The following is an 18528-nucleotide window of genomic DNA, read 5'->3' as shown; positions in this document are numbered from 1 at the left end:
ATTTGTTTTAAGTGCATGAGGAACATATAATAGATTTAGGCATTGCCTGTTGACAGAGATAATGCAGTTTTCTCGTTATCAAGCAGGAAATATCATTTATTTCGCGAGGAAAAAAAAAAAGATTGTTTTTTGTTCTCGTGATTAAGTTAACTTACCCGCAGTATGGTTTCTATTTTTGTGGATCGATACGTTCTTTGAGCGTATAAATAACCCGGGTCAATAACCCATATACGTATACACTATCCTCTCTTATACCCTGCCCCGGGTCTACTGGTCTTCATTCTGCAGTCATTAGTCTGCGTTTTACCATGACCCCTTTGTTGATAGCTTTTAGTCAATACTGGTTTGATGTAAGGATTATCATCTTCCTAAGATTGGATGCGCAGTAATGAAGCTGAAGAGCACTAGCATCTTTATCGGGCAAGCAGGAAGAAAGGACAAATGTGATCCTTAACTTTGAAGATGTGGTAGAGAAAAACTCGTTTGTTCGAAGGTTTCCCGTAAGAATGTCTGAGGATTTTTATAGACATGCATTACTTTCCATTAATCCAGCAATGATTTTCCTGTTAGCTTTTCATGAATTTAATTTCAGCCCTAAATATATGTGGAGTCATTTGCTAATGCAAATGACCATTTTCTTTGACCGCTTTTTACTGTGTACTTCTACAGGGGACACACTGGATATGAAGTGATAGATAACCAACGAGGCACGTAGCGCCTAGTTGGTTATAATCATTTTATATCCAGCTAGCCCGAGTAGAATAATTGTTTTATTAAAAACTCCAGGATCAACAACTCTTTTACGTATTGTCGACTAAAGCATCGATTTGTTCCTCAGTCAATTCCGGCCACAAAAGGGTTTTTCCGGCCATTTTTTCTCAGAGCTGCAAAAATGTTTTCAGTTCGTTTTATTGCTGACGCGTTCCTTGACCATATTTGTTACAGCAGGTATATAAACCGATAAAATGAAAGAAGTTAAAAACTTCGTATGCTGCGTGACACTTGTTACTACAATAAGAAAATAAAAGTTGAGAATGTTTCTGAAACTGCCAAAATCTTAATAAATGTCCAGACGTTTCGGGACTGTGCCCTTCATCAGTGGAATGTTCGTTAATGTTTTAAGCCACGATGTTTTAAGCCACTTAATGTTTTAAGTGGCTTAAAACATTAACGAACATTCCACTGATGAAGGGCACAGTCCCGAAACGTCTGGACATTTACTAAGATTTTGGCACTTTGAGAAACATTCTCAACTTTTATTTTCTTATTATATTTAACAATTATTCCTCTTAGTCAATAGCCCATGAGGCCGAAGGCCGAATGGGCTATTGACTCAGAGGCCATGAGGGCGAGAGGAATAATTGTTTTAGTAAAATCCAACTAGTTGGTCAAAAAAATATCGAGACAAAACATCATTCGCTAGTTAAAGCTAGACTTTAATTGTTGTTTTGGTTTTCAAAGCCGGCGCTTTTCGCTACTAGTGGGCTATAACAAATAGCCTACTAGTAGTTCAACCAATCAGAACGCAGCATTGATAATAGACCACTAGTTGGATTTTACTAAAAACCGATAGCCTGTGTCCGGCGAGCCGATGAAAATGCAGGAAATCTGATATCTGTAGTTCAGTTTTTAATAAATAAAACACTAGCCCTTTTCAATTAATGTCAGAAATTAAAAAAGCCGTCTCTTCCTCCAGCAGCGACCTGTACAGTAAACTTGGGACAAGTGTTGCGTGTTGCAGGGTCTCTCAAGTAAGATACAGTCCTAATGATCATTTTTCGTCGAATTCATGTTGAGGGTGTTCAAATGTGTTTGGGAAGAAAGACTTGGCTCTTCCCTCGTTAATTTATTAACAGGTGAGCATAGCCTGACGATAGTCAGTAGTATTTGATCCAGAACTTTCCCTATTTTGGGCCTTAACCACTAAACCGCACCTATTGTTTACCATAACTTCGAGAATGCCTCTTTTGCACGTATCTATCCAGCAGTATTCTGGACGTATATCGCCTGACCCTGGTGCAGGAGGCCTACGTAATCACTGACCCCTGCAGAGCTGTATACTTCAGTTTTAGAGTGAAGAAGAAGAAAGCTCTCATTTTGTCAACTTTGGATTGTCTGTGCACCCTTAGTTGATCCCTTAGTTAGATTCACTGATTTGTTCTCGTTTTACTGCGGAGTGACTGAGGTGCACGGTCATGTCATGTGGGACTCAACCCTGTCCCGTGCTATGGCTTTAGCCGAAGCGACAACGACAGGTTCGGTAGCGGAGGCATGAATGGAATCTTCTAGCGGTTGACCGGATATTGAACATTTGCTCAAGTAATCTCTACCAAGAAAATAATGAGATTAAACAACATTTATTCAAAACATACTACAGTCCAAATTGCGACTCGTTGTACAGTATTCAAATCTGAAATACTTGAGTGTAACAATATATGTTTAATAGAAATTACCTTGCAAGCAGATTGAAACATCTAGAAGGTGCGACAACATTTCCAGACTAAATAGAGTGGAGAAAATCGCAGATAACAAATATCCGCCCTCATAGCCCTCATAAACCCACCAAGATCTCTGTTTTGGACCTTGCGCGGTTTCCTTTTCAGTTGATATAATCGTCAATATATTCGAATCAATGATGCAAAGATTGAAATACCGTTGGCGTTCGAAGTAAGTATATTTAATTGTTTTGTTCATGCGCTTTTTCTTATTTGCAGTTGCGTTTTCATATTATTTTGACTGACCAAAGCTACCTGCTGGTAAGTTACAAGCTCACATTGATTTGACTTGACACCTTGAACACCTAGACCACAGGCTTTGTTACATTTTTGAAAAGGTAACATCATTTATGCAATAAAAAAAATTGGATTAACTACAGCTCAAGGCCAAAATGAAGAAGCTCACTAGTTGATTAAAGGATCTTTTCAAATAGAATTTTGACTCTCTTTGGCTGACAATTTATGTACGCATCTTGTTGGATGTGTGCAGCCTAATGTGCTTTTTGAAACTTGGAATGGCTCTTCGACGGTATACCTTCTTTCTTCATATTCCGTTGCTGTTGTCTTGTTGTGTAGGAGTATCATGTGTGGATAGAAATCAAATGACAATATATCAGAAACAAAATAAATATTTTTTGCGTTTGATATTCAAAGGTGGGTCTTTTGGGTAGACAATATTTCAAATTACTTCTCAAATCAGGGAAAAAAGGGAGATACACGTTTTGCACGTATCTATCCAGCAGTATTCTGGACGTATATCATCTGACCCTGGTGCAGAAGGCCCACGTAATCACTGACCCCTGCAGAGCTGTATACATCAGTTTTAGAGTGAAGAAGAAGAAAGCTCTCAATTTTGTCAACTTTGGATTGTCTGTGCACCCTTAGTTGATCCCTTAGTTAGATTCACTGATTTGTTCTCGTTTTACTGCGGAGTGACTGAGGTGCACGGTCATGTCATGTGGGACTCAACCCTGTCCCGTGCCATGGCTTTAGCCGAAGCGACAACGACAGGTTCGGTAGCGGAGGCATGAATGGAATCTTCTAGCGGTTGAACGGATATTGAACATTTGCTCAAGTAATCTCAACCAAGAAAATTATGAGATTAAACAACATTTATTCAAAACACACTACAGTCCAAATTGCGACTCGTTGTACAGTATTCAAATCTGAAATACTTGAGTGTAACAATATATGTTTAATAGAAATTACCATGCAGGCAGATTGAAACATCTAGAAGGTGCGACAACATTACCAGACTAGTAGAGTGGAGAAAATCGCAGATAACAAATATCCGCCCTCATAGCCCTCATAAACCCACCAAGATCTCTGTTTTGGACCTTTCGCGGCTTCCTTTTCAGTTGATATAATCGTCAATATACTCGAATCAATGATGTAAAGATTGAAATACCGTTGGCGTTCGAAGGAAGTATATTTAATTGTTTTGTTCATGTGCTTTTTCTTATTTGCAGTTGTGTTTTCATATTATCCTGACAGACCAAAGCTACCTGCTGGTAAGTTACAAGTTCACAGTGATTTGACTTGACCCCTTGAACACCTGGACCACAGGCTTTGTTACATTTTTGAAAAGGTAACATCATTTATGCAATAAAAAAAAAATTGGATTAACAACAGCTCAAGGCCAAAATGAAGAAGCTCACTTGTTGATTAAAGGATCTTCTCAAATAGAATTTTGACTTTTTTTGGATGACAATTTGTGTACGCATCTTGTTGGATGTGTGCAACCTAATGTGCTTTTTGAAACTTGGAATGGCTCTTGGACGGTATACCTTCTTTCTTCATATTCCGTTGCTGTTGTCTTGGTGTGTAGGAGTATCATGTGTGGATAGAAATCAGATGACAATATATCAGAAACAAAATAAATAGTTTTTTACGTTTGATATTCAAAGGTGGGTCTTTTTTTTCTGTAGACAATATTTCAAATTACTTCTCGAAACAGGGAAAAAAAGGAGATAAAATGCAAGGACAAAGAACAAATGAAGTCTTTATATTGTTTCTGTTACAAGTCTGACACAGAATTTTTAGGGAAGATCCAAGGAATGCTTTTTAGGATTCTGTCCTAAAAGTACAAGTACGCAGAATAGGCCCTACAAAACCTGGCATAATTTGTAAGTATTCCGAGCATACTTGATTTCGAAGCTTGTCCAAGAACTGAACGCCTTTAGTGATCTAGTGATGTTGATGAAAGGAAGACAGCTCGAGTAAAGACTTGCATCTTTTTAAAATGGTGGGTTCATAAACAACTGTACTGAAGATGGAAGTTACTTAGATTTGTTTGGCAGTACCGACTAGCTTTACTGGTTGTTACCACACCCCACTGAGTTGCCGGGTGAATTTATTTCACGGTGACTCTTCGATTTTTGATCCTTAAATAGCGAAGCGCTCATCAAATGCGAGTTTGAAGAGGTTTGTTTTCTTTTTCTCGTTTACGATTCCCTGTTCTGCCGACTTTAATGCAATTTTTCCAAGTTGTTCAAATTCACAATTTAGTCCATTGTTTTAACGAGAAACCCCTCATCACAAATGTAAGGACTTAAATCTGTGTTCAGAGAAAATTTCGGCCAAGTAAAACGATTCCAAAAAATAATTAGGTCAATATCGCTTACATATATGCAAATGCGTAAAAATAAAAGTGAGAGTAACTTTTGAGCTCCTTGAAACCTTTGTCAGCATTTAGCTGCGTTCTTTGAAGAACAAGATGGGATACAATAAATGTAAAGAAGTGGCAGTGTATCTGAATTTAAGCTAAATACGTGTTTTGTTTATGTCTAAGACGCGGCAAGACTAAAGGTTCGCTAGGCTGAGATTGAAATAACACTCAGTAAGATATTGGTTAAGAAATTGGTGGAGAGGAATGAAAGTAGTTGTGGTAAAATAACATTCTGACGATTGAGACAAGATGACTTAAATCGTATATACATAAATATGACATGGATGTTTTTTTGTGGACTGTCATCGAGGAACGGTAAAATTGCTGTTTTAAGGATTGTTTTAATGAGGCGCACTGAGTGACATTTCGAGATTTATTATTGTATTGTGAATTTATGAGATGGAATCTCAGAAAGGTATAATATCAATAGCTGATGGGTTGAAATGAAATTAGGTTATTAAATTTGTCCACCAAAGATACCCCAATATGCAAAAATCATTTGCAGCCTAATTTTTATACTTCAATGACCTAGCGAATAACGGAGATTTCTTAATTTTATCTAGTTAAGAAGTTGTCCTTGTCAGAGTCGTAGTCACCCTAAAATGTTCTAACGCGATGATGACATAGAGTTAAAATTAAGTACTACCGAGAAGTCTGACCAAAACTACAAAACTGAAGACTGACCATTACGCAATTAGTGTAGCCCATGGCCTGTGAAATTGCTGCAGGCATGTGATTGTTTGTATGTGTAAAGCCTGGTTTCCATTAGATCGTCCGGATCCCCGCGATCGGCCCGATCGGCCCAGTCCTTTCAAATAACGTTCAGAGGCGATTCGAACGATCATAGGGAAGCCACCCTTAATAGAACGAGAGTCCAAAAATAATATTAAGGTAAAAATGAGGTAATTTTAGACAGAGGGTGATTGAACTGTAGAAATTTTAAATATGTTGAGTTTCAAATTGCTTGTCCAAAAGATGAACTTTTTGAAATTCCATTTGGATGGCTCCACAACAATAACAAGGAGGAACTAGGAGCAACTTAAGGTCACGGTGTTAGCCAAATTTAACATGATGAATCATACGGTTGTGTTTATCAAATGAGTTGATAAAGGTCGAAATCATCAACGTGAAAAGATTGGTTGGCAGATGTTTCGACCGTTTAGAGCGAATTCGCTTTTTTAAGTTTCTTGTAAAATGACCGCTATTTCTATGACGTTGACGAACATGTCGTTAGCCTCACCTAAAAATGAATGCAACGTATTTGTTTTGAAACTACTGCGGTCCTTTTGACGTTACCAAATAGGGTTTTCCTATGTAGCCTTTATAATATCAAAAGTGATACCTATCTCTAAATCAATAATATAATATTGCAACGTTCCTGTATACTTTTAATAATTGATATCAATGAATTTCTTCAATCCTGAAGCCCTTTCTCACACTCAGGAACTGCGAAGATTCCTCTATGTAGATCTGGAAAATATTACATTCCATTAAAATTAGTCTGAGAAACCAGCTGAGCAAATTGAACAAATCTGCCATAGAAAGTTCACGAAAATGGACAGCAAAGCATCAAAACATCGTCCTTTGTGATCAGCGGCAAAGATAATTACTTGGGTGTTTATGCGTGCCAAAAATCGCTAATTCTCTGTGATCTTTCTGGCAGGATATTTTGTGGAACACCGAAGAAAGCTGCGACGAAATGGAATGTAAGTAGTTGTGCTGTTTGTCACTTTTTTTACGCTTTAACCCAAGGCAACCTTGTCGGGCTTTTTTTCATAAGGTGTTGGAGGAGCAACCCTGGGCAACGAGGCAGTTTCTATCCTCTTCTAGCCAGTGATTAAGACAATTTCCTGAAGGCCCTTGAAAGATTTGTGGTCGCTGCGAACAAAGGGGTTTATTACAGGGATGATTCCGTCTGCACGATGGAACACGTTTTACGACTCAGGGGCATAAGGAGCCTGATGTGTTGCGGGAGGTTTCACATTGCGATTCACTAGGACAAGAAAGAAAAAAAGCCCAAAATCTTCACAACTATTTGAAATAATTCTTCGTTATGTAGTTCTAGCAACATGTTGCACTGATTTTAATTTGTAATGCTTTTTGACATGTCAAAAGGTCGGGAAACATTTTGCAAAGACTCGTTTTGTCATCGTGAGGAGTATCTTCAACACAATTGACAGTTTGGCCATTGGTAGCAGGTGGACCTTCAAGCAATAATTTATGTCATTTTCTCCAACAGTGTCAAAGTCAACTAAATCCTAGACAGCATTTTCAACTTCTAACCCCACGGTCACATTTGCGCTTAAGACTATCCTCAAGCATGCTTGCTTGTGACGTAAGTCAAGCAATTAGCTAGAGTTTTAAGCAAGCACGGCGTGGTCGCATTGCACTTCGGTTCGACTCTTCGCGCGTTCGTTGAAAATGAACTGTTTCCCAGACTAGTTTCAATCGTTTCTGCTGATGAGGAAGGCGAACCTCTTTCGTCTAACCGTCTAACTGTTCCTGGAACAGTTGCCTGAGCAGGATTACAATAATTTTTTTGAGCAAAACCTTTGACGAATTTCCGTGGAGACGTAGAAGGTGGCGCAATTAATCGGCGTTGGATAAGTTAAGAATTGGTAGCTTGCTTTTGTAGTTACTAAAACAAGGAATGACCTACAATGATCTACAATGACCTACAATGAGCTACAATGGCTTACAATGGGCTACAATGACCTATAATGAGCTACATTATAAGCTAATGACCTGTAATGAGCTAAAATAAAATAAAAAATTGCAGCTCTGAGGGCACTGCAGCATGTTTGCAGTAAATAAGTTAAAAACATTCCACTCTGAGCTTTGAACCAATCAAAAATCTTCGTTGCTGAGCATGTTGAAATTTTCACTGTGCACTCTGAACTAAGTAAAGAAAACATTGCGGGAAGAATAACTTATTTATAATCTTTTCTTCATTTTTTCCTGCTCTAATTAAGATTTTATCGTTGCCAAGCGAAGCCTTGATATTTTTACATTTTCATTTTAGCTTTAAAACAAGGGAAAACCTTGCAAGGATCTTTTCGCAGTTTGTTTCTGCCTTCAAGGCCACGTACGCGTGCGTAATTGCTGTCGTCATTTGTGCTATCATGTAATGGACTAATAGAAAGGAAGGCTACGTTTATTTTTTGTAAACGTTGGCCGTGTAGCACTTATATTTTGACAGACTTAACTAATCAGAGTGTAATGTGAACTGTTAGTTTTTTACCCCATATGAACCATGATGGAAATGGGCTCACACAAGGACAGAGAAAAACTCTGACCATGGTGGAAAATGAACTCACGACTTTCGGGTTAGATCACCGCTGCTCTACCGACTGAGCTGCAATGTCAGACGACAGCGGGACATTGGAACTGAAGATGTTAAAGTCACGGCAATGAACATGTACAAGTACAAGGAAGGTTAGGTTGGCCGTGTAGCGCTTATATTTGAACAGACGCAACTGATTAGAGTGTAAGGTGAAGTGCTGGTTTTTTACCCCATATGAACCATGTGAGAGTTTTTCTCTGTCCTTGTGTGGGCCCATTTCCATCAGTAGGGCTAACGCTCACATGGTTTATATGGGGTAAAAAAGTAGCACTTCACATTACACTCTAATCAGTTAATGGACTAATAGCGTTGCGTGACACACAATGGATGTTTTACGCTCACCAAACTCTTTACTCACATCCTCTTTGCCATTGTAAGTCATTGTAGGTCATTGTAGATCACTGTTGGTCATTGTAGCTCATTGTAGGTCATTTTGGTAGGTCATTGTAGCTCATTGTAGCTCATTGTAGACCATTGTAGGTCATTGTAGGTCATTCCTTGTTTTAGTAAGTACGAGCTTGCTTTGCTTACACGGAATGGGCGATCCTGAACATACTCGAGTACAAATGATTCACAGGTACACCTTTAATCAAAACCCTCTTCTTTATTGGTCAGCTTTCGTGAATTGTTCACCTACAATAGCACAGTTCAAGAGCACTGCGGAGCGCTCTTGAGCTGAGCTGCGGATCCTGTGAACTTTTCAGCAATTCCGCCTCTTTTTTAAGCGAGCAAGCAACGTCACACCTGTGACGAGCTAGGAATGTGCTAGGAAACCAAATATTGGCCAAGCAAGCAAGGGTCTAGCGCGAATGTGACCGCGGGGTAAGTGAGAGCTTCCAAAGAGCCGGGACAGCTGCTTAGGGTTTAAAATAATTCTTCTACGAGATCGCTCATTGCTCCCAAGAGCTTAGTGTATACTAATCGTACAAACGTTGTAGCATCTAACAAGTCTCCCTATAGGGATGTTTTTTTAACTAGAAAACCTCACCAACTGACCAATAAACATTTTATAGACCTGTCCCTCGGGATATGTGATATTTGTCACATATCCCCTCTATCCAGCTCAATAACGGTAGAGCTCTATAGAAATTGCAATATAGTGACCCTGAAAGGTGGAGCTGAAGTTTTTACTTTTATCAATACACAATTACATACGTACCTACATATTTGATTTACCACTGCTATAGGGGCTTTTCAGGGCCACTGAAACTAGGAGAAGGGAACAACAACTATTAAGAATTCCGATTGGTCGAAGACAAACCAGTTGGCTATTTACAAACCTTGTAGGGCAGCCGAGAGGTTGAATCAGAGACTAACCCTAACCCTAACCTCTTTCATAATGGCGGCCAATGTTTCAATGCTAATAAGCCTTTCTAGCCTTGCTACGACTTGCAAATTGTTTCAAAATGAGGGCAGTAGGTCTATTTCACATAAACACAAAAGAATGTAAAAGTGGTCGCCATTTATGAAAGTGGTGTATTAAACCTTTGGTCAGAAAGATCTTAAACCCGAGAAACGATTCAACCGTAACACGATCGTTTGTGTGCAGCTTCATCACGTACGGTGATTCAAATTAACAAGATCGATTCGCGCTGGAATTGTACGGTGAATTTAACAGGAAAAATGGCCAAATAGCACTAATCTGTTCCCTGTGAAACAGCTCGCAAAATATAGTATTTGCATTAATATCCTTACGTAAAATAACTGATCAAATTTATGCAATTTGCATAAACTTTGAGTGGTCTCGGCAATTCATACCGACAAGTTGAGCATTTCTGTAGCAAAAGAACGATGCTGTGCAAGAAAAACGATTTTTCCACGCATTTCTCTGTTAACTTGACAAAGAGCAATGATAAGTTTTACAACGTGTCATGCTTGCGAAATGGTTTTCAATCCTTCCGAATTTTCAAATGTCTTCTTTCGTCAGGGAAAAACTTGGGCTATGAGATTTACAAGGAAATAAAAGGAGAAGAAGAATTTAACAGGAAAATGAAGGCGGCAAACAAGGTAGGGCGGTCAACTAAATAAACAACTTTCGATTAATTAAGCGCGGATGCCTTATACATCTAAAACGCATTCATCTATAAAATTTCGGCTTCTTGATCGTCTTATCGCCTTTTCCGTTTTCTTTTACCATTTAAATGTACCTTTTTAATCTAGATTAAACACTTCAATTGCCATTCTTAATTGAATTAAGGGTGACTATTTAATATGATTAGCTGCAGCAACGTATTTGCACTAAACCACCAAACATCATAGCAGCGAATTACCTTTAAAGTATTCTTGTTAACCTTTAAAGCTCTCAATAATCTGGCGCCTCCGTACCTAAGTCAACTATAGTCCCATACAACCCTACAAGAAATCTTAGGTCAGCTGGCCAACACTTATTAGAAGTACCGAATGTGCGCCTGAAGAGCTATGGGGACAGGGCCTTTTTGGTCGCTGCCCCAAAGCACTGGAATGAAATTCCCTTGGACATTAAATTAAGTCACTGTTAAGTCGGTCAGTCGATGTCTTTAAATCCAGATTGAAAACTTATCTTTTTAGATTTGCTTTTAATTGATCTTTATTTTTAGTGCTATTGTTAGTTAGATATTAATTAGTTTGTAAAGCGATATAGAGCTTTTGTATCCACCGATATAGAAATAAAGTTATTATTATTATTATTATTATTATTATTATTATTAATTATTATTATTATTATTATTATCATTATTATTATTATTATCATCATCGTCACCATCATTTTCGTATAAACTCTTGTTCTTAGGCCATCGTAGCTTGATTAAGAAAATAACACAAACAGCGGTGATAAACATTGTATTCCAACGCATTTTTATAAAACTTGACGTCTCGTAAGCTAGTCAACACACATTTTCAAAAGTGACCGTTACAATTTTTGAAAACTATATATATATTGTAAACATTAGGGGTCTGGAACCTAGACTGAGAAAAATGATCTGCAGCAGTACGTGTGTAGACATAATGAGGAGTAATAGCTAAAACAGAAATAACTTCTCACTGCTAATATTGACATTAAGGGAAGGCTTTAGCTCTTGAATGAACAAGGTCTCTTTAATTTTGCAGTGAAAGTCAGTTTTTTCGGACGCTAAAATGTCAAAGTGATCCCATTTAATGTCGTGGCCAGTGGTTTTCACATGATCAGCAATGGCTGATGAATGGTCACTTTTAGCACTGTGAAGACCTAAGTAGGGTAACACGATTAAGATATCTTTTTTGGGGACTGTAGCTTGAACAGGGTTATTTGATTTGTTTTTATTTTTGTTCAATACATCGTTGATGTTGAACATGATAACGCCTTGAGGGTAACCATTTTGCAGCAGGAGTTTTCTCAGATCTTTAATAGCGGCCTGTAATAAAGATAGCGAGGAGAAAATTCGGAAGCATCGATAGGTGAGAGTGCGGATGAGGTTGATTTTGTACTTGCGAGGTGTGAATGAATCCCACTTGGTGTAAAGGCCTGTGAATGTCTTCTTCCGGTAGACAGATGTAGAGAAAGTGTTGTCAGGGCAGCGTTTGAGAAGGATGTCTGAAAATAGAATCTTATAGTCTTCTTCGAATTCAAGAGTAAACTTAGGGCGTGTTCGATTGACCGTATTCCGGAATAGGAATAGAGGTTAGAAGTCCTTCGATTTACGGAGATTCACATTAAAGTTGTCAAACACCCGCTAAAATGCTATTTTAAACATATCTTTACTATCCTTGTTGGTTTAAAACGCCAAACACACAGTTTTAAATCATCACACCACGTATTCTTATTCCAGAATAGGGTCAATCGAACGCGCCCTTAATACTATCGTTTCGACTATTTAGAAAACTTAAAAACTCATTAGCATTAGCACGGTTAAAGATTCATTCAATTTTGCAGATTGGGCCAAAACATACAAACATAACAACGGAATAATGTGTTCTTTGGATGTCACTTCTCTATTTACAAATGTGCCGCTTGATGAAACAATACAGATTTGTCTAGACAGGTCGTACTCTCTCCCTGATCCTCCGCAATTACCTCGTTCTGTTTTGAAAGATCTATTACAGTTTGCCACTAAAAAGAGTCATTTTATATTTGATGGCCAATAATACGATCAGATCGATGGTGTAGCCATGGGTTCACCTTTAGGCCCCGTTTTGGCTAACATTTTCATGTGCCACTTTGAAGAAAAATGGTTGCTGAACAGCAGATTCTGTCCTTCACTTTGGTTCAGATATGCAGATGACACCTTCATCATGTTTGACAGCAAGGACAATGCTAATGAGTTTTTAAGTTTTCTAAATAGTCCACACGATAGTATTAAGTTTACTCTTGAATTCGAAAAAGACAATAAGATTCCATTTTTTAACGTCCTTCTCAAACGCTGCCCTGACAACACTTTCTCTACTTCTGTCTACTTGAAGAAGACATTCACAGGCCTTTACACCAAGTGGGATTCATCCGCACTCTCACCTATCGATTTTCTCCTCGCCATCTTTATTACAGGCCGCTATTAAAGATCTGAGAAAACTCCTGCTGCAAAATGGTTACCCTCAAGGCGTTATCATGTTCAACATCAACGATGTATTGAACAAAAATAAAAACAAATCAAATAACCCTGTTCAAGCTACAGTCCCCAAAAAAGATATCTTAATCGTGTTACCCTACTTAGGTCTTCACAGTAACCAAGTCCCGAATCGTCTGAAATCCTGCGTATACAATTTCTACTCTTTCGTCAATCTCAAGATCATATTTCAAAACCCACGCCGCATCAACTCCTTTTTTCCATACAAAGATCGCTTGAACCGATCTCAGGGGTCCAAGGTCGTCTATAAAGCTGTCTGCTGGAACTGTGATGAATTCTACATTGGCAAAACAAAACGAAGACTCCATGACCGAAAAACAGAACATTTCAAGGCCCTAGCTAAAAGTGACCATTCATCAGCCATTGCTGATCATGTGAAAGCCACGGGCCACGACATTAAATGGGATCACTTTAACATTTTAGCGTCCGGAAAAACTGACTTTCACTGCAAAATTAAAGAGACTTTGTTCATTCAAAAGCTAAAGCCTTCCCTTAATGTCAATATTAGCAGTGAGAAGTTATTGCTGTTTTAGCTATTACTCCTCATTATGTCTACACACGTACTGCTGCAGATCATTTTTCTCAGTCTAGGTTCCAGACCCCTAATGTTTACGATATATATATAGTTTTCAAAAATTGTAACGGTCACTTTTGAAAATGTGTGTTGACTAGCTTACGAAACGTTAAGTTTTATAAAAATGCGTTGGAATACAATGTTTATCACCGCTGTTTGTGTTATTTTCTTAACCAGAATTTTCGCCATGAGATCATAATCTCCATGCTGGATGCACCGTGTGTCCCTTTGTTTGGCCAGGCCGAAGCTCAAGTGACAGTTAATCAATTTATCAATTATCCACTTTCACGGTCTATTCTTTAGACACTTACATCCAATTAAATATCGAAACAATGGGCACAGGCTAGAAGGCTAGAAGAGAACTCGAGGCAGAACTGACTTCCGTCTGTAAACACTTCCGGTGTCATAAAAACGTCAGTCATCATGGGTCACTTAGCATCACCCTGCCGATGGTCTGGATCCAAGGCAAAAAAATTAACCGTCAACCGTCAAAACGGCTTACCGTATTTATTCGATTAAGCGCCCAGGGCGCTTATTTAATTTGGACTTTAAGGGTGGGCGGTTATTCGAGGTGGGCGCTTATTCGAGGCTGGGCGCTTATTAAATGTTCACCATTTTCAGTAAGTAAAATGTTTATTTTGTAACAAAACAAGACAAAATATTAAAGCATATAAATTGAAACTGTTCATTGTTCGGTTTTCGTATGCTCAGGTCTAACAACTCATTGTTCGGTCTTCGCAGAAGGGTCTTTAGCTATCATAATTCTCAATCAACTTCAATGTCATCGTCGCTCAGCGCAATAAGTGAACTTTCTGGTGCTACCTCCTCGACATCTGACAGCGTAACGTCAGCAAATGGGTCAGTCGCGCGAGAAGCTGTTAGGGCTTGCTGGATGGATGACATGCAATCTTGTCCTTGGGGGTGGGCGCTTATTCAAGGCTGGGCGCCTATTAACTTTTTCTACCTTCAGGGTGGGCGCTTATTTGAGGTGGGCGCTTATTCGAGGTTGGGCGCTTAATCGAATAAATATGGTATTTTTAACCGTCAAAGGGACCCCCACATTAAGAACCTCATCTTAAGCCGTGTTCACACTCAACGTTATTTATGATCAACGGAAGTATAATTCAGGCTATCATACTCCATTCAATTTTATTCAATTATGGTTCTGTTCACATCTGCGAAATCAAATACAATAGGGTAACATCGCAGTGTGAGACAAAATGGAGCCGCATCGCGTGGCTGCCACGATCATCATCACCACGCTTGAGGCGAGGAGAGAACCAAGGATAGCTTCTGAGAACAGAAGATGACAAATCCAAATCTTCGCTCCATAAAGCGATTAGAAGTTTCGTCTGCTCATACCACCACGTGTTCGCCATTCTGTTCGATTACACACTGTAATTATTTCAAACAATCAAACAAACAATGTTTGAAGTAATTATTATCCAGTTATAACCAGGGGCTGTAATTAGTTGATGTGAACCCATTTCATATTTAATTCGATTATAATTCGATCACAATCGAGACCTAATGTGAACACGGCTATAGGTGGGGGCAGATGTAGTGAAAACTAATACTTCTTTTAAGAGTCGACTATCAAAGCGAATTATCAAAATAATTCCGTTAATTTCAGATTCCACCAAGTAGCATGTTCGACGAAGTTAAGCTTTTCGTCACAAGGGAAAAGTTTAAATTTGCATTTGGAACTATGGCACTGTTAACCTCTAAGCGGCCTACCCACCCAGTTGGAATTGGAGCCCAGGGCATTGCTACAATAGTCTCTAATCCTCAATTCCCAGAATGCGAGTTCTTCACTTCAGGTCGTTCCTACCCTGTGTGTCTTCGTCATGCAACCTTAAAGCCAAATGACGCTGGATTGAATCATCTGAGTGCTTCTCTACGATTTGCTGATAGTGATGCTGAAAGTCCATTGGATATCATCATGTCGACTGGCAGATCCGCTGTTTTCTCGAATGTGCAGAGTATCAATGATGCCTTACACGCGAAAAGAAGTGGTGACCTCCGTGGATATCTTTTGAAAACGCCTGACATGTGAGTATGAACAATACGACAATGTATCGCCGATAAAGTGAGATGCAATACGAAGGGAACCGGGAATACTGCTTAATCACGTATTGCCAGAAAACTGAAATGGCTTTATCCCTTTCTTCTTTATGACCGGGTCTCCCAAGGAACCATGATCCTCCATGACGCGTGGCTTAGTGTTCGTAGCTTCATTAAAATACTCACGAAAGTCCCTTTCAAAGCTCTTTCACACATTTTAAGGACGTTCGCGCCCAAAATGTTCCCACTTACAGATTTTTTTTTTAGCTTGCCACACAGAAAGGTAATGATCTACTTTTGCCAAAAAGTCGAAAAAAATGGGGGGTCACCGTGCTCGTTTTCGAGATCATGAGGTGCACTTTTAGAAGCTTGCGTTACTTTAACCCGATCTTAGCTTACAACTGTCAGCAATAAAAAAGCTACATTAGTGAAATTTAGATCGGGTAAACGTACTCAATTCAACATAACTAATATAACTAAATATTCTTTTGCAGCTGATGTCTTTTTCTGTGGTGAAATAGACCTTGAAAAGGTCTCACGTACAAATTTTTTTTATTTTTTGTTGAAATGGACAAACTTAGGAAAAGGAAGTGATCTACGGAAAGAAAAATGGGGGTCACCGAGTATTCGAGAGAGTAAAATCGCTGCGAAGTTCTCAAAGCGATTGTCTATTGGCACTGTCACGTCATTGCGTGACATTTTCGAGAACTCCTGGGTCCACAGCTATCCCATGATGCCGCACGCTTTCGCCTTCCATTCTTGTGGAAAATGTTTGCACCTTCAGCATCGTGTTTACCTTCGTGGTCTGCGATGCACGACGTACGCGTGACATGCGCGATAAAATGCGCAGTAGCAATGGGCGCGAACGTCCTTAAATGAAAAATAAGTTCATAATCCCATTCAATGTTTGAGTGAAGCTCTAATCATTTTTGTCTCTCGAAAAAATGCAGCAGGAGTTTCCTTTCAGCTTTAACATTCAGCCATAGTTTTAGGACGGTTTCATCGCCAATTGACATTTAATAGTTCTGGCCAGAGATGCTGCAGGGGATCTTTTGGCAAATGATGAATCTTGGGAAAACCGTAATATTACACAATGGAGTCGCATTGGTATTTCCATTTCAATATTTGAAATTTGAGTAACCTGCTGAACAACTGCTGAATGGGGCTTGCATTACCAGCTTAGCTTTAATTGCCGCCCAAAGCCCTGCATGGGCTTATTTTTTTAATTTTAATTTTAATTTTTTTTAATATTATGGCATGGGCTTATGCAACTTTGCAAAACGTTTAAGGGGAATGATAAGCGTATAAAGCGTGTAACTGAATTAAGGAAATTTTCATGAAACGAGCCACGGAGGTGTTGATCGAGTCACGCTGTTGTTTAGTGGACTTAAAGGGGCACTTTAACTTTTTAACTTTTTAAATTAACTTTTTTTTAGGTCAAAACGGGGTTAAAATGTAAATTAGTACTCTAGCTCATACGTATAACATTCCTGACAAGTCACTGAGATGATATAAAATATAATATGGCGCAAAGAGCTATTCGCTATTCTCCAAACTTCAAAAAATTTCCATCCCCTCCATTCTTGGTTGCAAACAACAAAGAGTAGCTTCAGTTGTGCTTAGCTACATAATTCCGGAATTTTGGGGGGAATTTTAGACATTAAAAAGAATTTTAGAAACGCTCGGGAATTTTAGAAAAAAATTGACAATTTTGAGAACTTTAGAGCAAATTGGACTTTCACCTGACATCCTGGAAACGTTCACAGGCAAAAACGTTGACAAAACGTGTGTTTTTGTATTCCAACTTACCAGGAGAGGGGTCAGTCCGTTCATATCCATTCCTTATCACCTAAAGGGGTCCTGCAGTGCTTCTAAGCACCGTAGTTTTGGAATCCGGATCTTTGCTTGATAGCAAATATGGCAGACTTTGCACTATAAGAAACGAAATTTATAAGAATTTTCGTGAATTTGAGAGAGTTTTGGAGAATTTTTCGGGAATTATGTAGCTAAACCTAGCTTTAGTTTTATTTTTTGGTGTTCATTGGTGCAAAGACCTCTTTTAGTGCTTTGAATTTTTATTAAAATAGCGTGACGCTGCCCCGTTAAATTAAACTTCTAGAACTGCAAGAAAACAAACGTATCCTGAATGCAACGGAGTACACCCTATCTATTATTAGTGTTAATCCAGATTTCAGGCAGTGCCGCCACATGCTCTAAGGTCAGCAGAAATGAAAAGGAATATTGACAGTCTAGAATCAGGATTTAGGCAAGCGAGTTTCTGCACAAACTACATTTTAACTCATCTTGTTTATACAATTCAAAATACTTTCTGTGTTAAAAATTTTAGTCTTGCTGCAAACATCGATGGCCTGCGGCGTGCTCCAAAGTCTTTTGTCGACCAGCGGTATTACTCACAAGTTATATTGGGTTTTAAAGCCTTTGATGGAATTGAACGTTACGTCCGATTTCGACTGATTCCAGCTGATGGGACACCTGAAACAGGCCTGCTATCAGAAGAAGATCAAAGAAATATCTGGTAAGGGTTATTCTGAGAGCTCGGCTCGCGCGCAGCTCTGGAACTATTCATCGAAGGCGAGGAACAAAAAGAAGCTGTCAGATAATATTATTTATTACACCCATTTAGAAATCAGTGGTGATCCTTGCAATCTGATTAACACTCAGCAGTTCGATTTATTCCCAAATCGCACTCTTTTTTGCGCTAAATCGCACCATTTCCCCAGCCAATGAGAATGGGCCACTAAAACAAAACAAACGAGCGCGCGATGTGAAATCACAAGTATAATTTC

At 38.9% G+C, this 18528-nt stretch overlaps 1 protein-coding gene across 1 annotated transcript in view; it reads left to right on the top strand.

Moving 5' to 3' along the window:
- Positions 1-3499: 3499 nt before the first annotated feature.
- LOC138016014 (allene oxide synthase-lipoxygenase protein-like) overlaps positions 3500-18528 on the top strand; it is a 28286-nt gene continuing 13257 nt past the window's right edge. The window contains exons 1-6 of the mRNA XM_068863176.1: positions 3500-3506; positions 3965-4006; positions 6827-6869; positions 10434-10513; positions 15291-15709; positions 18069-18257. Coding sequence (XP_068719277.1) covers positions 6863-6869; positions 10434-10513; positions 15291-15709; positions 18069-18257 — 695 coding nt within the window. The 5' untranslated portion in view covers positions 3500-3506; positions 3965-4006; positions 6827-6862. The remainder of the gene's footprint in view (positions 3507-3964; positions 4007-6826; positions 6870-10433; positions 10514-15290; positions 15710-18068; positions 18258-18528) is intronic.

The sequence above is a fragment of the Montipora capricornis genome, chromosome 9, assembly GCF_036669925.1.
Source record: "Montipora capricornis isolate CH-2021 chromosome 9, ASM3666992v2, whole genome shotgun sequence".
NCBI classification, from domain to species: Eukaryota; Metazoa; Cnidaria; class Anthozoa; order Scleractinia; family Acroporidae; genus Montipora; species Montipora capricornis.
This window is presented reverse-complemented; position numbering and strand designations above follow the sequence as displayed.